The sequence below is a fragment of the Excalfactoria chinensis genome, chromosome 14 (assembly GCF_039878825.1).
Source record: "Excalfactoria chinensis isolate bCotChi1 chromosome 14, bCotChi1.hap2, whole genome shotgun sequence".
NCBI lineage: Eukaryota > Metazoa > Chordata > Aves > Galliformes > Phasianidae > Excalfactoria > Excalfactoria chinensis.
Genome location: NC_092838.1, coordinates 5,282,547 through 5,305,405, shown reverse-complemented (window position 1 = coordinate 5,305,405; position 22,859 = coordinate 5,282,547). Strand labels below are relative to the sequence as shown.

The following is a 22,859-nucleotide window of genomic DNA, read 5'->3' as shown; positions in this document are numbered from 1 at the left end:
TGCCATCTGTTTGTCTCTGATAAATGTCTTCCTCAGATGATTTCTTCTCCCCTCATCTCTTCTCCCCAGCACCCACATGACTGAGCATCCCCACCTGGGAGCGCTGCTGGGGCGGTGCAGCTGAGCGCTAAGTCATCCCAACCATGTGAATCCATGGGGATTCAAACTTTCCAAGTGATGCAGACAAGTGAGAGTTGCTTCTACATGGGTGTCCAAGCTGCCAAATCAGACTATTCATCTCTAATCCTGTTTACCAGTGGGTAGAACTTCACTGTACTACAATTTTCATCTTCCCGCCCCACTCTGAAAGTTATTGCTACTTCAAACCTTCCACTTACTGCTCCTTCCAGAACTGCTGGATGACCTTGCTTGTATATTCTATCAAGATTAATAAACAACCAAAAAAAAAAACCAAACCACTTTTTCCCATGTCAAAGCACATGGCTGCTTTTACTGCATCTTCCTACCATCTTTTATCTACATCTTTCTTTTGCGTTGGCCATTTAGCATTGCTTTCAAAAACAGAACAGGATAAAAAGCCCTATAGGGAGGCAAACAGTCAAACTGAAACAGTAAAGGCTTAATGGCACCCCTAACTCTTTCCATAAGGCAGTAAGGAACAGATGAAAGCTAGCTGTAACATCTAACATTTTTAATGCACTCTTTGCATAGAAGATGCATGTTGCTATTTCAGTCGCTACAGCTCACATGCAACTGTGGGGCTGAACTACTTACAAGCAAAAAATAGACCTTCCCAGTCTGTGCGCTTCAGAATAACAAAAAAGCCTGGGAGTGAGATCTGAACCAAATGAACCACCCAGTACTTGGTGTGAGCAGGAAAGGAAGTGGTTAAACTGTTCTGACAGCACGGATAATACATCCATATTTTCCTAATATTAAAAAAAAAACAACAAACAGCACCAGAAGAGAGCCCAGGTTCCACCCAAACTGCCCAATTTGTGGTGGCCATTTCTTTAGTTACCTGTTCTCTACTATGAGCTCCAGATTCTGCTAGGATTTAGCAGCATCCAACCTTAGCAGCACGCTGACAGCAATCCCAAGTGATTAATGTTCGCTTCTGTTTGTTTTGGTTGTTTTGTTGCTTTTTTATTTTTAAGCCATTTTCCTGTCTGTCTCTGACGATATCACATTTCACCATCCCCATACTTCATTTTGTATCATCCAGGTGCTGTTCCTGGTACAGCTTGCACAACTACCGGCTTGTTCTTTCTCTTTAATAGTGTAAGACACTGAAAAGGGGAGAAAATGCGTTGCCCACTAAGTGCTATATAATGACTCCAGCCACTGTACGCAATCTCCCTTCATACAACTCGCTCTCCAAGCAAATAATGCTTCTCCAGCTGAGCTAAGGAGCCATTTTCACATCCGCTCCCTTTTTTTTGAAGCTACTAAATGAAAATCAGAGTGATGCGCTTTTTAATGACTTGGGCATAACTAAAAGAAAACTCTCTATAAAAGGAAGCCTGCTTTCTCTCCTTATTTGGCAGTAAAACATGTACTGATTGTGAACATGGCTTGAATACAAAGCACATTGTAATTGAGCTGTATGAGCATTTCAGCTTTAAGATGGCACTTCTGATCTTTCTTTCTTTCTTGAGTGATCCAGAGACAGAATTCAGAAAATACGCAGTGGTTTACAAAGTAGATTTAGTTGAAAGCCTGACTTTTTAGGAGCCGGATTCACTCACTAATTAAAACAGAAAACTGCACTGACTTTTATCTGCTGAGCTCCTGCATTATTTTTACCATGTTTTGAGAAAAACCCCAGAACAGAAAAGTTATCACTGTACGTGGGGCACCAGTCAGCCAGGTGCAGTATCAGTATCCTCTCCCTTATCATCCCTTTAGCTAGACATTTCAATTCTGCTTAGAGACAGGATGTCCCTGAGCAAAGTTTTCTTCTATTGCCCTGGAAGTTGGAGATTGGCTTTTGTCTTAAATCCCAAATTGGCCCTGTTGTTTTTTTTTAAGGTTGTAGCTCCTCTCTTTAGCTCTTACAGAGCTCTTGTTGATACCATTTGTCCCACTGGATACTTGTTTACCACAAGGCTGTGAGAAAGCAAAGTAAATAGTAATGTTTAAAGGATGACCAGACATAGGATTTTCCTGATTTCTGCCTACAGGGCTAAACCTCACCAGTATGGCCATAGCACAGACACCTCGAGCATGAAATAAATGTCAGTTGGAAATTGTGTGCCAAATGGTTGGGGGTGACAGTACATTTAGACACAACTGAGTTACTGGAACACTACAACTGAAAGATCAGGCTGAAAATTCACCTACTATACAACACGTCTAGCTGCTTTTTGATCAGCTTCTGACACTCATGGAATTAACATTTACTGAATGCCAATATTAATCAGAGCCCTCTGTGGCTGCTGGCCTGAGTCCTGTCCCTTTGGATATCTCAGGCATGCAGGAGGGGAGCCAGCCTATCTCCCCAACAGAAATTATGGGGAGCTGCCAAGGGGCGATGTGAAAGGATCCATTCATCCAGCAGCCAGGAGCAGGAGTGCTTATGGGATTCATGGAGCATGCAGACAGAGGAAGCAGAACTACACTCATGTCCCACATGATGCTCTCTGATGCACAGAGAGGTTTTGGTTAGAAATCCAGGAGAAAAACCCCAAAACTTGCTGACGTGTTGTAATGGGGTAAAAGGTATTTAACTGTTTGTTGAGTCAAAGGGAACCAAAGAACTTATAAATGGGCAACTATTGCTTTAAGTAGAGGACAAGTGACTCATTAACTCACTTTATTACTAAATGAATACTAGATTTATTTATTAATTGGTCTAAATTGCTCTAACCTAGCTGAAGTTAGCATGCTTAATTAATGACTGTTTACATGAGTTGGCAGTGGTAGGACAAGGGGGAATGGTTTTAAACCGAGATGGGGGAGGTTTAGGTTGGAAATTAAGAGGAAGTTTTTCACTCACAGAGTGGTGAAGCACTAGAACAGGTTGCCCAAGGAGGCTGTGGATGCCCCATCCCTGGAGGCATTCAAGGCCAGGCTGGATGTGGCTTTGACCCTGCACATAGCAGGGAGTTGAAACCAGATGATCATTGTGGTTCTTTTCAACCCAGGACATTCTATGATTCTATGATTATGATTCTATGCCCCATCCAGCTTGATGCAGGCATGTCATAGTTCATTAGTTACCTTCCTTAGACAGCTTACAGAATTGGAGAAGAGATTCAGGTGTGCCAGACAGGCAGAAAAGGCTGAGACCGACTGCCCCTCCCTGGCTGCTGCTCCTTCCCCTCCTTAACTGAGCCCCCGCTGCCAACCACCGCTGCCAGCAGAGCTGAGCCTGCCAATCGCTCTGACACTGCATTTCCCAGCCTGGAGAATCTCCTGTGAGAACTGCTGACTCTAATTTAGATATTATTCCTCACGGTATTTTTTTTTACTACATGCTACAGAATTTCGGCATGCATGAGATGAATGCTCATGAGGACTCCATTCAAACCAGACCATGACAAAATTGATAAATCCAACGACAAGAGCAAGAACTGTCAAGAAGAGAAACCTGTGAGCTATTCTACCCACCCTCAGCACTGAACACGCGATGTGATGTCTCACATTCTCTCTACACTTTATCTGAACCCAGTCTTACAGAACGCTTGACATTTTACAGAATAAAGAGATTACCTGCTGACCCAGGCAGAATAAGAGAGTATTTTCAGGTGAAAAGCTACTGGGACTCAGAATATGGAGCTGCTGGAGCTGATGTAGGATTGGTTATTTAGTATGAAAATACCAATAATAAGGAAGAGAAGCATCACAGACAGACTGTAAAGCTCTTTGAGCTACAGACGCTGTTTAAAGCTCTGGAAATGTGGTGTGTAGCCCCTGAAAGCAAAAGCTTATGTGTTGTGGGCAAGAGCACATCTGCCTTCCTTCAAGACTCACACAGGGTAGATGAAGAGGAACACTGCTCTGAGGTCTTGAAGTCACAGGGATCCCATTAACCCTCAGCTATCACCCCCAGCTCCACTAGCATGTGCAGGCTGACGCAGAGCTCACAGAGCCTTACTGCCTGCACAAGGTTTTCCTTCAGGCCCCTTGGGAAGTTTCACTGTTTCTGATAAACCACCTCTGTAAGAGTGGTCAATAAGGGGTTGTGCAGACTTGGAACACATATTCTGGACTAACTCCAAAGTACCACTCCAGAAACAGCCATCTTTGTCAGACCCCAAGCAGGGAGCAAACAAGGATGGCTTCACGCCTCCTTCCCTACAAAAGTATCTTTACAGCTGACCATCAGGAGGAGCCACCCCGGACCAACAGCCATCCTCAGGTAGGGGCTCTTCCTCACCCACTTCTCTTTGCTGGAGCAGAGACTTCTCCACTGAGGTGGCACTGAAGAGCAGTCACTACACAGAAGCCCAGTGCTGCAGGTCAAACAGCAGAGGGAAGGGCTGGCTTACCTTGCGTTGTCCCTCCCGTGTGACTTCAAGAAGTTCATGTCACGGTATCTGGACAGGAATGCTACCAGCTGGTCGTTTGTTCTGTGAGAGAAAGAACAAAAGGTGAACAATCACACGATGAAAAGTACCACCTTTAGAGCGCTTTATGCACTTCTTGCTCTCATTTGGAGATCCTCTGCAGGATGAAGCAGTCATCCTGCTTCAAGGACATTAAGCTCCACTGTCCTCCTCTATTCAGCATGGTGTGCTTGGAAAGAAGCAGTGTTATGCCTTGAAAAAAAAAACCACATCAAATCAGGGCAGATGTTTTCAGTACTGGAACTGAGCACATATTGAGAAACATTGCTCAGTAGTTTTCAAGTATGAAAATCCAGCTGTGAGATAACTGGACCGATAGCATTTAACTTCTGGGCTCAGTCTGCAACAACTCAGAAGTGTTATCAGACTAGTAACCCATTTCCATATCTAAAAACCCCATTTCTTTTGTCATAAATAGCATTACCTCACTGAACTTACAAGTAAAGAACAAGTTAGCCATTGATTTTACATGGACCAAATGGAGATTCTGTCCATCGACTGGCCTGTGTGACCAGGTTGAGCAGCCTCAGACCCTCCCTCCTACACTCACTCATGTAAGCTTTACTACCTCCCAGGGTCAGGCTCTGCATCTCAATTTGGCAACCCCAGAGAACTGCTTTCTGTATAGTAAGCTGTGCAGATTTTCACATTTGCTGCTCCAGTGATTCTCCATCTTACTGGGATGAATAGGCATTTAGTGAATTTACTTAGCAATGCTTCCACATGAAATGGTTTCAATGGCTGACATCTTTGGGTGAGTTTCTAGGCAAAAGCTGGCATGCAAAGATGATCTTTAGAAATATAACCAAGTTTGAAAGTGTTGGAGTTTTAATTTTCTTACAGGACAAAAATCAAATCAACCGAAGCAACAACCCACACCACTCAATAAAACACCATTTGTGGGTTGCTCACCAACCTATAGTGTGCTATTCAGTGGTGCTCCACTGAATGCATCTGGGCTCAGGGCTGCCTTAGGAGCTTTTTAATCATTTCTACTTTTTAAATACTTCTTATAAAAGCCCATAAGGCTTTTAGTTCTCAAAAAAAATTAATGATTGCTAACTTTTTACTCTTTGAAAACACTGATGGCATCACGGTCCTACTTTCTATAAAATACATATTTCTTGAAGAAAACTCCCCATAGGATTTTATTAAGTATGCTTCTTTTCACGCGTTGACAACGTGGAAATAAAACATCACATTTCCATTTGGTAAAACACTCCGGTTACTTGACATTCAGATTCATGCGGTCAACCAATTCCTTGCACAGTATGGGAGCACACTGAATTTCCATTAAGCTTTCATTCAAACCACTTCTTCTGGCCCTGACACCATGAGGATGCTGCGCATCACCTCCGAGTTATTCCACTGCACCACATTAAAAAGAAAACCAAAGGTTTTCAACGCACTGAAGATGCTCTTCCTCGTGTGCAGGGGCAGCACCATCACAGAGCTGCCAGCACTGGTTATTTACAGCACCCCCAGCACCCCCTGTGAGAAATACTAAAGGCGTGAGCCTGTGTTTCATCTGAGTGAGGCAACAGAATGCGGAGATTCCCAACCGTAGGCATCACCGGCAGCAACATCATCAGCTCAACACCTAATTAATTTCTGCTCTAACTCCACACGTTTCAGGACAATTCACTGAGCACAAATCTGGCCAAAAAAAATCCCTTGCTATTATCCACCAGAGTGTAACAGAAAGTAACAAGAGCAACACATTTCTAGTACTTCCTTCCTAGGGAGGAAATCAGAAAGTCGTTGGGATAAGGGAGAGTAGTTTGTGCTAATGTACACACTAATACATGTATTACATTTTAATCAGTCTCCCTGGTGTGCACCAGCATGAATACGATGTAGGAATTAGTCTTTCCAGAGTCGGTGTGTGAGGCTGGAGGTGGTGAATGCACTCACACAGCTCCTGCTTTTATTTCCCTTTGTTATTAAGCTCAATTGGAAGGCAAGGTGTCAGGGAAAAGGATTAGTTAACTGAGCACCTCTATGGTGAGTGGAGAGGGAGGGGGTGATGCAGGAGTAGAGAGCAGAGGAAATGTGCTCACTGACAGGTGTGTGGCACAGAGTGAGACGTGAAACTGAACCTCTTGTGAATTCAACATGTGGAGAGAAACTGTAGAGGGTGTCCATGAAAAGAAGACAAGTGGAGGAGAACGTAGAGGAAACAAAGCATTTCTCACATCGCTGATGGAGATTTAGGGTCATGCAAGAGCAGGACTATCAGCTGGAATGGTGGGATCCAACAGATTCATCCAGACTCAGCTCAGAGGACGAACACAGCCCTGGAAAGTTATGGCTGAGTTCCTACACTGGGCTCAGAGATGGTTGGGACCAACATGATGGTTAGGGGTCCAAGAAATAGAGAGGTGAGATGTGCAGCAGGAATGGAGCTCAGAGAGACTGCCAAAGAAAAGCAAAGTCAGCCACCAGCTTTTTCTCACAACCATCTAGTGTAGGGTTTGGGTGTCCCAGGGCATAAGCAGTTGCCAGGGTCTCAAGTATACATACATACATGCTTTGCAATGCAGTGAATTCAGAAAACAACGTGCACTGGGCTGCCAGCCCATCCCTCTCTCACCAATCCCAGCAAGGGGAGCCCCAAAGGATCAAGTAGCATCAAGGAGAGATGACTCTGCTGTCTAAAAGCACAGGGGAAGGCTATACTTAGCCCACACTATCTGTCACAGAGCAAATATTAGCGTTTGCTTGGAGAAGCTGATTCCCCTAAGAACAGTCATTCATAAAACACAGCATAAAAATGAGAGCGACAGAGGGGATTTCAGAGGCCAACTGCATGCAGAAGGCTGCAGGTGACTATTAACACCTCAGCTTTTACAGCAGTGTTGTCTTTAGCTGTTTGTTTTGTCTTTCAGGCTGTGTTTAGCAGAGGAGCAGGTGGCAGAGGAGCAGCAGCAGGGCTGGCTGCAGAATGTGAGGGCTGAGCAGGACCCACTGCGTTGGGGTGCTCCAGGTGCTGGGCAGTCACAGCTTGGCCACTGCTGTGTGACCCCCCATCCAGGTTCTTTATGAGCAGCACAATCACCTTCACAGCACTTTCAATTACTGCTTTCCATACAACCACTTTCTGTCTCCTACAGAACTAACAGAGTCATAGAGGAGGAGGTAAAGTCTTTAAATGTCACATCGCTGAATAAACCCAGTGAGAGAACAGACACGCCTGGGCACAAAAGAGAGAAAAAGAACAAACTCCATTTTCTGCTCCTGAGACACTCTATAACACGTGTTATACAAATTCAGATGCCATCCACCAACCAAATAAATAAGAAGCCCACCATTGACAAGCAGCGGCGCATGCTTAAAATGAGCATCCTGGAGAGACCACATATAACAGAATTCCACCCAGCATTAATGAACAAATGTGATTAAAACTATCTGCAGCTCTGGACTGCAGCCAAAGCGCTGCCAGCACTATTTGATATGTAAATGCTTAAAACATTTGCTGTGTGCACAGTCGTCGATGCAAAGGCTCTATAGAGGGTTCCTTCATCTAATTAGAGATATTGGCTTAGCAAACTTTGGAGTTTATAAAAACCCTCAACGTCTCATTATTCTTTTAAAACAGAATATTCATTTGTTTGGAACATTTTCCAACTATATCCCACGAAGCCTCAAAATGCCTGTGGCTAATGAAAAACGCCAGCCCCGTATCAGCTAATAAACCCTTGGGCTTTTACGATAACAAAATACTCACTGCATACACTCATTAAAACTTTTTAACTTGCTGCTTTTGACTTTCTGGAGCTATTTGCTAGGTTTAAAGTAACCTACTCAATTTCCAATTATTTTATAGCACAATTCCATCAGAAGCATTTAAATTATAGAGAATCTTATCAAACACACCACATTACAGCACAGTCGCTGTGCGCCTGATCCAGTGAGGCACTTAACAGAGCGTGCTTAACCGCAGCTCACTTGTGGCTCTTCTGAAACAGTGCTGCTTCCATGCTTGTAGCCTCAGCAATTGCTTCAAGGGCATCTGTTAGGATGCAGCACGTGCAATGATTGCACACACAATTACGAGCTAGGACCTGTCCTTGAATTCAACTGAGGTCTCTTGGATGCATGAATGCTAAGGAGGCTTTTCCATGGAGCTCAACCGAGCTGCACGTTGGTTTGTCCACCTCCACCACGGATATATCACATCAGGAGTACCCTTACAGTCATTGCCACAGCTAAAGGATTTACTCAGATCACATGTTCTGAACGCCCCTACAGCTGTGCCAAGTAGTAAAGTAAGGAAAGCACTGTGTTGCAATGCTGCGCAATATGCAGCTGTTGTCTCTGATTTTAAAACAACCTGTGTATTTTACAGCAAAATCAGGAGATGCATTGCTTAAAATGCTGTTTTCCCTTCATACATTTATCTCTATGCAATCTCTAGGCCTAATTATAAGTGCACTTAACAATGAAAAAAAACACATGGCACAGGAGCTTCTAAAGATCCTTCTAAATGTGCAGTGGCACAGATAAGACACGTGCAAGACCATCAAAGAAACCCAACCACGTGCAACACAAACACCTTCCTGAGCCACCAGGCATTCAACTCAGAGGCATTTCTCTGGAAAGGAAGGAAACATTTCACCCTGATTTGTTCAACAACTTATTATGTATTTTCCTCTCAGTTTATGAATGATCAGCACACCACAGTCGGTATCATTTGTGGTTCATTTTTTTCCCTTCTTGCCACCCCAGAGCTCCAGTGCCTCCCAGACAGTCTTTGCTGAAAAGGTCCATAAACTGCTTATTTCCAACAAACATTTTTAAGTTAATGCATAGACATGTGTCTGACATAGATAAGGGCCAGAAAACTTGTTAGAGGTATGTACTGCTGCAAATCAAAACCGCAGTCCCACCACACTCAGAAGAGATGCCGGTTTAGTTGAACTGAATGCATGGAAGAAAGTGCAAACATCTCCATTGGTGGCAAAAACTGTTTATCAAGCCCCTCTGGCAGCCCCTTAATTCATATCTAGAAAGTAAAATAACGCAGACTGATGAAGAGAAAAATACTGCAGTGTGGGGTTTGCACACTTTTAATCAGAGCCAGATCCAGGCTGCTGGGACTACTGTGGGTTTGCAGCCCAGACCCCGAGCTGATCGGGTTGTAGAGGAATGCTGAAGGACTGTGTGCGCAGCCTGGAAACGGCCTAAAATGAGCACTGCCCTCCTATCATTCTGACAGCGGCTCTTTTCTCTTTGCTTACATGTTTCACAGCAGGTAATGCTCCACAGAAAAAGTTCTGGAGCACCCATTTTATCCCTGCAAGCCCTATTTATTAACATGCCCAAGTGATGTCACTCCATGACTTCTAACAGTTGCTGAAACACATCTGTCAAGATAACTGTTTTTCACAAAGCTGCCTTTGCCTGGCATCGCAACAAGGCATTCTTTTACTAAACTGCCTCAGTGCAGAGGTCAATAGAGAGAAGCACCCTATTTAACAAGCAAACAAACTCAATCCTGATGGATCAAACCAGACCAGCCTCCTATCGATTTGTGAATGTAATTTGCAAGGACGCAGCAACACGAAGGGTTAAGATACACACCACGATCCTGTGCTGCATTCAAAAAAGAGAACTGAGCCCACTTTATGGATTCGCTGAAAAGCACCTCAAAAAAGAAAACAAAACAAAGTAAAAACGTGTGAGAGACTTTCCTGTTCCAGGGATATTTCATGATCAGAACCAAATGTGGTCGATTTTTAGGTTTATCAGTGCACTGGGATTTCATGCAGCACAGAACAATGTCCTGCTTTGTGCTCTTCCAGCATTTGGCTGTCACGGCATATTCATGCAGAGCCCCATCTGCCTACATGAAACATCCCATTTGGATGAAAACAATAATCACTGATTAAATGGAGTGAGCGGCAGAAATGATCAACAAGTCCATTACTCAAATTAATGAGACTCTGGTTAAAAGGAAGAAAAAAAAGAAAGTCCCAATATTGGGCTGAGTGGGATCCTTCGGTTTGTGTACACTGTGTGCATTTTATAGTGCTTATTTTACATTCAGCAACTCTTTTTTTCACTAACTTCAAAATTAAATTATCAGCATCTCAGCATAAAAGAGAAGGAATTAAATAGGAGCCCAAATTTAAGGCAGCTTCACTTTCCTACCTAATTTATACATTCCTTCATCCAATTGAAATTTTATTTGCTCAAGTCAGTAAGAAAAACGATTCTCTCATCGTGATTATAATAAAAAACGCTCACTTTCTGCTACAGAAGCAGGGAAAGAGGCCTGTGCATGGCATACAAGGGGCAGCTGCTGCTGTAGTCCTCCTGCCACCCACTGTGCTGCCGACCTAATGCATCACGCTAGCAGTGAAACCCCAAATTGCTCATACCAACCTTGCAAGCAGCAGCAAACCTGAGACCACCATCACACTGCTGGAAATGGGAGCAGAATGCCCTGAGAGCACAGCTTTGTCACCCAGTATTTACATTGGATCTTGCCTACCTCCCTGGTTAATTTGCGACATAAACTTGGAAAAAGCAGCCAACATAGCTCTACGCAGCACTGAGAATAGCAGTAGGAAAGATTTACCAAGGCAAAGAAATCCTTCTGTCCAGCCCGTGCTGTTCAAAGGAATAGGCAAGAAGGAACAGAAACTCATTCCTGATTAAGTCAATCCCCTGAACATGGGTTACCTTGAGGAACACACCTGGGCCCCCCAGCCCAGAGGCACCCACGTGCCATCGATGTAGCTGGTCTCCTGGCCAGCCCCGCTGCTGAGGCCCTTTCACAAACCCTGGTTAAAAGCCGTGGGAGCTTGACTCAAGCAGTGCCTTTGGAAGCCACTCCCTTTGATCCCTGAGCTGCTGAGCAACCTGTCGGAGCACATCAATTCAAAGGACCAGAAGGCAAAACAGGGAAAACGGGGTCAGACTAATGGGATTTAACATTAATTCCACACCAAGCCTGAAAAGATGGAAGAACAGGGCCTGGAGGGTAAAAGGGATAATGAATTGAGAGCTGATGGAAGGAGACTTAATTGATTTTAACAACGGAAAGTCACATTTTGTTACCTTTATTTAGGTTGAGCAATAATCTTATTTTGACAATTTGGGCCAGCTGATGACCTGCCCTATTCTTCGGAGTACGGCAGTGAGCAATGCAGCACTGGGATGACAGGCATGAACATCTAGCAGAGAGCAGGAAAACGTCAAAGGCACCGTCTGGCTCCATCAGCTGGTGTCACTGGGGCTGGAGAGAAAACAGCAGGGGGCTGGGAGGCTGCTATTCACACTCAGAGCTGCAACCAACGAAGTCTTGTTTCACTGGGAGAACCAGCGCTTCACCTCAACCTAAGAAAGAACTTCAGATGCCCAAAGAACGCATTGCAGCAAATTTACTTGCTAAAAATTACTTTGCGGAAGCAAACTTTCAAACAAAGACTGATTCTGTATTTGGAAACAACCTGGCCCCAAACAAGTTCCTAACACACCAAAGAGTGCAATTACCCTGACGAAAGGTTGAATGATGGATATAATTGACCTCTGTGCTGCAGAGTGGAATGAATACTGCAGTGAACCAGTTAGGGTCTCCTCCCCTGAGATCAGCCTGGAATTAAAGTGCAGTCACAAACACAGTCAGCTGTATTCAGCCCCACCTTGTCACTTGTGTATGTAGATGGAGAAGTATCATACAAATGTATTGTGACTGTGCAGGGCAAGTGGAAATGAAGTACTCAGATGTAACGTGAGACTGCAACAGACAACAAGACATTAATTCTACTTGGGATTGCACAGCAAAGGGAGGTCCCAAAGTTTCCACGGTATCCCAAAATGTAAAGTTCTGACTATCAGTGAAAATAAATTATCCTGGGAGAAAGAAATGCCTTCCGCAGCATGTCCCAAATGATCTGTTGCTCCAAAGCAGCTCTAATTCCGTTGCAAACTACTTCCTTCAAATCAGCCCTTCCGCTCATTCATATGTGGTGAATGAACACATAGAAAATGTCAAAGCACATAATTTAATACTACAAGACCCGAATTTATATATAAATTGGCAGAAAAATCTTTAACATCAATTTCCACTCAACTCGTTTACATTTTTAGCCCTATTCTGATGGAAAACAGTTTACCCGTTTCCCTCTCCTTTCTGTTTCAGCATCACCACTGAAAGGCTGAAGTGAAACAACCCTTTATTCACCCCTTTGTGGCCCCTTAGTGTTTAAGAGTGACTTGGGAAAGGTAACAGCACACGTTACTGTTTCATCTTCACTTTCAATTGCCACCCAATATTATATTGCAGCTGTTTTATTGCGAGTGGCATCCTGAAATCTAAACAAAACAAGTTTCTTAACGACAATTTCAACAGATTTTTAATTTCCTGAGAGGATTCTGCAGGGCTACAAAGGGAGAGCATGTTTAAAATGCAGCGCTATAACAGAAACGTTTCCCTTTTTTCAAGCAGTTTTAGCATTTGGAATTTGATAATGATTTTTACTGAACATTCTATAAAAAACAGCTCGGTAGAGATTAAGTTTCTGCTCCCAGAGCCCAGGTAAGCTCACAAGGAACTGTTTCTCTGCAGCTTTTTTTTTTTACCCCTCTCCCAGTTACATCTATAGAATAAAGGCTGCTTGAAGCAAAGCTGCAGGGGGCACTCGGGACCCAGCGTCAGGCCTGAGGACTGATGCCCAATTCCAGCCACAAACCTTGCTGCAGCTTCTTGCCCACAGGCACTATAAGCAGCTGAATGCTGTGGGAAGGGCCTGCAGGTATAGGCCGGCCAGCAGGGAATTTCAATAGTTATGGATTTATAGGAGAAGAGCCATTCTGCACTAAGGACCCTTTTTTGACTAGATTACCCCTGACTATTTCCCCACAAAGACGAGCTCCAAGCAAAATGAAGGTCTCACAGAGAGTCCTGGGGCTGTAAAGGAGAAGCAGCTGATCTGGCAAGATCCCTCACACTACTCAGAGCCCTCCTCAGCTCTAACAGATGGGTTATCCTTACCAAAAACACTGCGAGAGATGTTATTCCAGCATCCTGAAGACAAAAGATGTAATTGTGTTGCCTAGGAACTGATGCTGCACATTATCACAATGTTTGTGTTGGTATTGTTTGTAGGTAAGGCTGAATGGCATCCAATGGAGACATGCGCTTAATTCGTTTATGAGGCAGACCTTTCTTCTTAGTCATAAATAAATGAAAAATAAATCTCATCCAGAAAGCAAAAGGCAAAGAGCTGAAAACAAACCCCTTGGCTCTGCACTGGAGAACTTCTTTAATCAGTGCGAACTTCAGAGATGCAGGGAGAGACAAACCAGCCTCCAATCTGGGAAGCATTAACTTTTGTTGCCAGACTAAAGCTGCCATAGGGAACATTCCAGAAGTACCAACTAGGCACAAAGCTACTAAGAGCTGTAGATGTCACGATCCTACAAAAACAAAAGCTGTTTGTAGCCCAAAGCCTGGCAGAAGTGAAAAAGGAGCAAACTCATCTGCTGTGGCTGCACACAGCAAGGGTGGGTCTCCCATCACTGCCAGGTTGAAGAAAATATTACGTTAACACCAGATGTCAATAAAAGTCTTAAGCCACAATAATTTCAACATTTCACCCCCACCCTCTGCAAACAGCGTGTGCAAAAGCACTGCTCTGCCAGCCACTGGATAATCCAGCAGTAAACAGAGCAGTGGGATAACAGACCAGAAATACAAACTCAAAAGAAATCTCATGCAAATGCACTGTAGAATTGAGGGAAGAGAAGGAGAAAAAGTTATTTGAGGGATTTAAGGAAGAAGAACATCTGAAACTCTAAGAGAATGCAGACTCAGGGAAAACACAGATAAAGTCCCTTTTTGGACAGGAAAGAAGATTTCGTGGGAAGCACTAAGAGTGGATTGATGTCTGGCTTACCAGATAAAGATATTCTGAGCAAACAAAACTGCATGCGATGTCAGCTACAACACCAAGATAAAAACCTTAGACGCTGGCATCTTAACAGATGTTGTACTGCCAAAGCTACCTGCTCCGTACTCCCACTGAAACCAATAGATATGATTTACCTGTGCTGCAGCTCAGTATCATATTTGAAACACTTTAAAGCATGCATGAAGTACTATCTCCCTACTGCCTGATTCCTTGCTCTATTGGCAAGGCTTGACTATAGGAGCAGCACTGCAAGAGGTGCATGAGCAGAGTGTAAGGTCAAACCCAGACCTGGAACACTAGTATCCTTTGTACAGGCTCTCACATTGAGCAACAGCATATGTACTGCCAGGAAGGAAAGAGCTGTGAAGAGATGGCACTGAAGTCTGAACCTCGATAAAACATGATTGTTTGACTAAGTCAAAATGATGAGGAGCTGAGAGAGCATAACTGCCTTTTGAGAGAATGTCTTTGGCGATCATGTTGCTATTACACAGCTTCCATCAGCCCTGTTGGCTTTGGATTTGTAGTTTTACAGCAACAAGAGCGTATAGCTGTATCTCAGCCACTTCTCATAAAACTAGAGTGCTCTACCTAAGAGCTCAGTTCTTTGTTTCAGTTCTATGAAGAGATTTTCTTGTGCTCCCAATACTGCACTTTGAACCTGCCCGTTGCAAAAGCTGCAAAGCTTTGTAGAAGCAAAAGCCTGAGTCCATTTTGCTCATTCAATACAAACTGCATTCCCTCACTTCTTTTTCAGTCATCTGCTTGAAAGGTTTGGCCTTTAGGTCAAACGTCCACAAGAAATCTTAGCAGGTCATTGGAAATCTGGCATACAGGGCAAAAACCATCTCCAATGAACTCTATATAGTGTTAGTCATCCATGTGCTGCTGAAATAAGGAAACTGCTGATTCCTCGGGTGGTACCATCACCTGAAAGACAACTCAAAAAGTGGCAAAACATTTTCTCTTTGGTTTCTTTTCCTGATACCCAAAGGAAGCAATTTCTGGTTCCTTGTGTGGCCCAAGTGCAGGATTTGGACACGTAAGATACTAGAGATGAAAGCTGTGAAGAAGAAAGGTGAATGAAAGGACAGCTTTATCACTGCAAGGCTGCCTGCCATGCTCAGATCTGGCAGGAATTCAAGCAAAACTGTTGATTTTGGGTGGTTATCTTTGCTAACAACTCCCCTAGGGAGCCAGGAGTGCAGGTTGGCTGGAGCAAATGAAGGATGAGAGCCAGGCTGCCTGTATGCTGCTGGCTGATGGACTGGAAACACTGACCTGAGAAAAAGGTCCACCTGCTTCATAGGGCAACCTTCAAATTCCTACAGAACACTGAAATGTGTAGATGAATATTGCTATTCAGCATTAAAAAGGTTAACTTGACCACTGATCATAGGAGAGCGCAACAAAACAAGAATAGGTCACTCAGGAGCCCTCTGCCAGCTGTTTTTCTTCATTTTTGAATACAATTCTGACTGACAGAGATGATCATTGTAAGTTACATGAACTTTGGCACCTGCTGCTGAAAGTACTAGTCCCACTTAGATCATTCAGTGTACTCCCTTAGAGTCTGTACCCACCCTTCCCCAGATGCTTTCAGTATTTTGATAAATATTTAAGTTCCACACCAAAAGCTCGACTATCTCATCTAACCGAGTCTTCACAATGCAGGAAGACATTTCAATAAAATCTTTATCCTAAAATGAACTCATCTTCATAGTATGAACTACCAAAACACAAACAGTTTCACTGGGTTTCTTTTATTATACCCGAATGCTCATAACTGAAAATCAGTACTATCTGCATTCCCAGCTCCATAAATAAGCCACTCTATTTTCTTACCATTCTAAAGCACTCCCCAAGCTTCTGCTAATAATTTCGCTTGACCTTTATTAAAGACAGAGCATTAGCTGGCAATTAGATTTGGTGATCCCTTTAGTGATTGAGATTCAGTGATTTACTGTAAATTACAAAAAGTTCAAATGTTTCATTACGTCTATCCTTTGTACAAGCTTTGTGACCAGGTAAGCACTGACATGACATTCACTGTTAAATTAGGAAGTTTAATGAGATCATTTAAGTGGTGCAACACTTCACCTGCCCCATTATCCAAGGACTCCTGCAAAGCACATTAAACATTCAGCATCAATAGATGCTCACCGTAGTTCACCTTGTTGGAGTGAAATTTCAGTCCCTGAAGATAAGGTTGACTACCTGATGCTGTTTGTCAGAGGCAATAAATAATGCAAATAGATGGGCATGTAAAATAAAAGGATAAAGACATTGATAGCTTTACCTCAGAGCTTTGAAAGAGACTCTCAGAAGAAAAGACGTCTTCCTCAAAAGAAAAATCATGAAATAAAGAAAAGGGAAAGTATATTTTTTGTTCTCTGTGAATGTTACAGTTGTGGGAGATGGTATCTTGAGAAACCTGAAAGCAGGTGCCTTTTTTTAAACCCTTAAAACAATGAAAAGAACGCCAAACCACACAGCCTAAGAGCAACCAGAGAAAGAAGTCAGAAAACCCCTACCCCAAAGTATCTCTCTGCCATTTCATCCCTCCTTTTCACACTCACTATGGTTATCAGGGCTGAGCAGAGTCAAGTTGGATGCTGCTCCAAATCATTGCCCTCAGGCCATCGAACAGCCAACTGCCTCATGGCTAGAGGGAAAAGCAGTATTTCTGTCAGAGGTACCTCTATGCTCAGACCGTGTGAGCCATTTCTACCGCAGTTACAACTAGAAGCACATGAATGAGGACCTCACTGTATGTACCGGACCTACAGACTCCACCAAGGCTTCGAAAACTAAACACTAAGTACAGCAACAGGGATATTCACATTTTCTTAGCTTGTGTATGTTTTCTTTCAGTTTTAATTGCTCCCCTCCCAAAATGAATGGTTCTGATCTTTTTTCTTTCTTCTCCCTGTGCCTTTATATGCTGTGATCCTTGACATCTGCTTCCAGGCATCTCTTCTGAAAGACGAAGGGTTCCCAGTACTTGTAATGTAGCCTGTGAGCATAGCAGACTGTTCCCCAGACAGATTTAGGCTTCATCATACAGAATTAACCCCGCATATAGAATGTGTTCTCCTGACTTATAAGGCTGGATTAGCTTTTATTATCAGAAGAGAAGTAGTAAAGGTTTCAGTATTACAGATGGAATGGCAGATGGGAAACGAAAGCTTAATGTGAAGCAGCTCTGGATAAAAACTATTAATCCACAAAATTCATATGTTCTTATGCAGGGAAGCCTAGCTAAAAACACTGCAATATGACTAACCCAGTGTGAGAACTGCCTCTAGCCCATTATCTAACAAATCATGGCCTAACGTCTGGAAAAAGCAAAAAACCCTCAAACACCCTATTTACTATTTCCTGAAAAAACAAGCAGCTCTCTGTGCGGTATGAAGACAGGTAGTGCCTTCCCAAAGAACGTAAAGAATATTGATTTACAGCACCTCTGCTACAGAAATTAAATGGACTCATACATATTTTTGATGAGCTAACATTTTCTAGGGTTTATAGCTGTAATAGTCCACATTCAAAAAATTTTACAGCACCTGTAATTCACTGTTATTGAAGTCATAGCATTAAAAAAGGCACTTTACTTTGTGTTGAAGTGCATCATGTTGGGAGGGAGCCTGTATCCAACAGTTCTGGTAGTAGAATGCTTTGACAGAAACAATTCCCACCACCAAGAAGCAAAGGCCTGGAATTTTTCCAGCTGAATTGGCACTTGTTTGGAGTTCGAATGACTTCAAGATATCACGGCATCACTACAAAGAATCCATTAATGCAGAACTGACTACAGTCTACTCAACAAATCCTGCGGCTGTTTATGGCCACATCTGTAAGTGACTGATCCCATTTGGCCCTGAGGTTTCACTTGTTCCACAGAGCATCTGAGAATGCCGCAGGTCACGGCCTCAGCACTACAAGACTGTGTTTAGGGTGAACACAATACCACAGCATGGTAACTGGATACATCTGCTGGGACTATCCTGTAATTACACTACACCTCCAACCCTTTCTTCTCTTATAATTTATCTTACTTGATTCAAAGTCCCATCACCTACCTTTCTCCTCTGTTGCCTTGTGTTATTCTACTTTTTATCATCAGTGCAGGATTCCCAAGCAGGAAAATAAATTACAGGGACTAAGAAGCTACTTTTTTGCAGAACTCAGGAGACACACCAAACATTACACGATCTCCTTTACAATCACACACAGTAAGATTGTAAAGTAAGACAAAATCGCTACAGCTATCCCTGTAGGACACCAAATCAGATGCAATGCAAAATACTGGGAGTTCTTCGTTCAAACTCCCTTGGTCCAATATCAATTCACTCTCTGTGACTCTTGTATTCTTGCCTAGTTTTCCTCCCCAAAACATGCTGCATTTTACTGACAGTGCTTAGAAATGGGCACAAAGCCTTTTGCCACTTCTCACAGAAATCCCTCCTAAGGCCAAAGCTCACGTTGTTTTCAATTCACACTTCTGTGGGAATTCCTGTCTGAGAAGGAACATTCAGAAAAGGACCCATTATTTGAGAGATACCTTGCAGCAATCTAACCAGCTCTTTTTACTGCCTTTTGCTTATATCTTTCTTTTCTGTCGGTACTGAGAGCATGTAACATCATCACTTATTGGAGAATTACCCAAGAAAGTTATTTCCCTTTTCTTGATTCCCTTCAGTATGAAGGGAAACAGATGTCACAAGGAGAACTTCCTCCTTCTCCCTTCCTGATAATTCTTATAGCCTAGAAACAACTGCTGAAGCACGGTTGTTCTTTGCTTTTTGTAGTTTTTACTCTCCTTCCCCTTTTTATGGCCTACTTTTGCACAACGTAGTAAACTTAATGCAGCTGTAGGGCCTGGGTTATGTAAATGCAGAAAGAATGTAATTTCACTTAAAATCACAAGGCTTGTCATGTGGTGATGTGTGAAGTTTTCTCCCTGATGGTGTCTGAATAGAGACATTCAGGCAATGGTTGGTGCTGAAGATATAATTGACTCCTAGCAACTTATTTGTCACATTATCCTTTGCAGAAAAAGTACTAAAAAAAGGGAAGAACAGAACATTACCTTCACTGAATCTACATTCACACCTTCAACGCTTTCTGAGACATCAAATCAAACTATTTATCAGAGCCCTGGCAGGGAGCAATCTCTCCACACCTGGAGTTCATTTAGCTCCAGTGTTTCCCATTACTTTACTCAGTCTCTCTTCTAGGTGTCCCTTGCTGGAAACTGGGACTAAATAGAGCAGCACCTGCTTCCTCACTGAAAGTGAAGAACTGGTTCAGCTAACCTGCTTGCAGCCACAGATGCATAGGGTACAGTAAAGTGACTGTCTCCAAGGCAAAAGCATGGTTATCAGACACCAGCCTCACCAAGAGGAGTCTGCTGCTATAAAACTGCTCTTCTGAACTCTACTTCTTGCAGCACAGAAACACTGTCCCTTACATTAGTACTTACTTCCCTTAGGAACAAGACACGTGTTTAAATGTGCTTAAAAGACTTGCTGTACCTGATTGGGTAGTCGGCAGCGCTGAGGTTAATGAAGAAATCCCATGGCCAGTCATTCATCTCCATTAAGTCCCTCATGCTCTGCAGGTAGGTGGACAGAAGACTTGCTCCTCCCCAGATAGTTGCCATTCTCCAGGAAGTGACTCTCACGTTTGGATACTGGTTAGCAAACTGGAGCACTTGCCGGTGTAAGTAATTGGATCGCTTTACAGGAGAAAAAAGTGACACATTCAAGTTACTCTGCCCAAAATTGTCCCTCCCTGCATTGACTAACCAGTAGCTGCATTTCTTGACTACCTGAGTGTTGCCATTGCTTTGCCCTCACCTGCTACAGTGCACAACCTTCTTCTGCAAAATGTTAATTTGGAAACGTGCAGAGCTCCCTCTATTAGCTCGTTTTATTACAAGTGGAGTAATTGTTAGTCAGTACAATTAATGCTTATTTATAATTTCTCATCAGTAGGTCCTAGGTAGCTGTGAATACCTGCATCTTGAGCTGCCACAAGGGTCAGTTCTCCATCCAAGAGGCCACTGCAGTAAGTCTGCAGCAACTTGTCAATTACTAAGTGTACAACAGACAGACATGGATAGATACTCAAAGACATACAAAAAGAGATGAAGGCTCTTACAAAGACAAGATAACAAGGAAGAGTTATACAGAAAGTGGCTCCAAACATACAACAGATGGAAAGACAAGAAGTGACATGCACTTTATGCGGCAGAGGTAAAGAGAAGATGAAGAAAATGACAAAGATGGGTAGATTGACAGATGGTGAGACAGGCAATTTATAACCAGTGATATATTACCTTGTCAACATGAATGTAATAAAAATGGTCTTTATGGTAAATAGCCTTAAACATGCGTTGGAGCTGCCGAGAAGCTCTGCCATGAACAACCAAGACAAATGCGATCCTGACTGGATTTGCTGGCATGTACTCTACGGAGTCCTCATCCCACTGTACATTGTTGTTGGCTTTTCCTGTTCAAAAACAAAACACAGGACATCTCTGAGAGCAGCACACATTTCCCCTTGGCTCTATTTTTCAAAACCAGTCTCTAAGGGGAACTGAGAACTTCCAAGGAGTGCCAGCCCATGCTCCACCAAGACCGTCCCCACCTGGAAGCTTCCACTCGGACCAAACCACATGAACATGGAGTAGGACCCAAAAGACTGAGCTCCTTCTTTGGGTTGGTCACACCAATCTCTGCCTGGGCACGCACACTTTCATCTTCAAAGCAATCCCCTCAAAGTTTCTAAGTGCCATTCAACGTATTTGCAAAATGCCAAAGCAAGAAACCCCTCGCTCCATCAAACAACCCTCATTCCTCTGATCAGCACAGCTCTGCTGAGAGGCCAGAAAACTGCTATTTAACAGTGGCTGAGGATTATCGTAACAGATAGCATCTATTTGGAACAGCAGGTGTGGCCTTGAACGTTTAAATGGCATCCTGTGCAGCTCTGCTTCTCCATGGACAACTGGGCCTTACAATCCTTTCTCAAATCTATGTTTTTTATTTTTTATATTAACAGAGGAATTTACAGTCTCAATTTTCTAAGGAAAACACCCCACTGCAGGTTTATGGCAGGATGTTCTGATAAGTGCTGAAGGGACATTTTTACTCAGGAATGTAGACTGCCCCGTTTTGGTTTTGTGTAACACCTCTTCAACTGAAAAATCTGATCACAATAGAAGAAAAACCTGATTTTATCCAAAAAACTACCACTCATCCCTCACCTAACAACATCTTCATTCCTCTGACCTGGTCAGGATCTTTCTCAAGAGAAATATTTCAGAAGGAACTTGAAATTTTGCATGTAAGCAGAAGGAAAGTACCCCAAAGATTAACAAACTCCAAACCACCCCAACTCCATTTCCCCCTTGTATATGTACACTTTTTTTTTCCAGGCAGTACCACTGTCTAAAATGCAATTGAGCTCCTCAAAAAAAAAAAGGTACCATTTTATGTCTGTGCCCTTTTTGGTTCTGTCAGAAAGGAAAATCTATCTGACCACTGACCATCCTGAGAAGCCTGAACTTCTAATTATATTGGAAATACCTAATTATTGGAAATATAAGTGAAGGTGAGCAGGATTCAAACATTCCCTTTACACTACATAGAAAGGTGTGGAAATGGACATACATGAGCTGCCCCAGGTAAAAGTAGCAGCTGTGATCACCTGCAAGAACATCAATTTTATCCATATACCATGCTCTGGACTCACAGGATCCTTCAGACTCAATGTGATGCATCTGATAAATAACCAACTCAACCAGACCAGACAGCGGGGTGGGGAGTTTGGTCCCCCCAGCAGGATAGCAGTCCTCCAGTGTAGGAAAGAAGAGCAGAGGAGTGTGTCCAGAGACACACAGAGAGCACATGCAATAGGTTTGTGTGCTTTTATTTGAGTAACCGAAACACTTCTTTAGACAACCACAAGACAGATCATGCTGGAAGGCAGCACCACGTGATGGAAAGGGATGGTTTCAGCATCTCCAGTGAGTCTCCCTCCAGGCTCCTCTCATCAGCTATGCTTCTGTAGTGCATTGCCTTAGATAAGAACATGTTTCTTCTGTCCTGGAGGCCAAGAAAAGCTATCCATGTGAGAAGCGCATCCATTACTCTGCAGTAAGGCTCTCTGCTGTACTACATATGGGGCTGAAAGTCAGCTATGTGCCTAACTGTCCCGTGTGAATGATCTTTACCTCCCTGCAGCCCCTCACAGGAAGTCTATCTGCAGCAGTACTGCTCACAGATCAATGCAGCTTTAATGCCCCGAGATGTGTTCAGACTGCCTATCAAAAAACCTCAAGCCCCACGAGTCACTCTTAATTTTAAAAAGGACACCACCGACTTGAATGGCGTTTCTT

At 43.2% G+C, this 22,859-nt stretch overlaps 1 protein-coding gene across 3 annotated transcripts in view; it reads right to left on the bottom strand.

Moving 5' to 3' along the window:
• The window catches only part of XYLT1 (xylosyltransferase 1), a 137,697-nt gene that overhangs the window by 31,601 nt on the left and 83,237 nt on the right, over positions 1-22,859 (bottom strand). For all 3 annotated transcript variants that reach the window (XM_072349150.1, XM_072349149.1, XM_072349151.1), the window contains exons 3-5: positions 20,796-20,968; positions 19,990-20,192; positions 4,455-4,535 (exon numbers count right to left, since the gene is read on the bottom strand). In XM_072349150.1, coding sequence (XP_072205251.1) covers positions 4,455-4,535; positions 19,990-20,192; positions 20,796-20,968 — 457 coding nt within the window. The remainder of the gene's footprint in view (positions 1-4,454; positions 4,536-19,989; positions 20,193-20,795; positions 20,969-22,859) is intronic.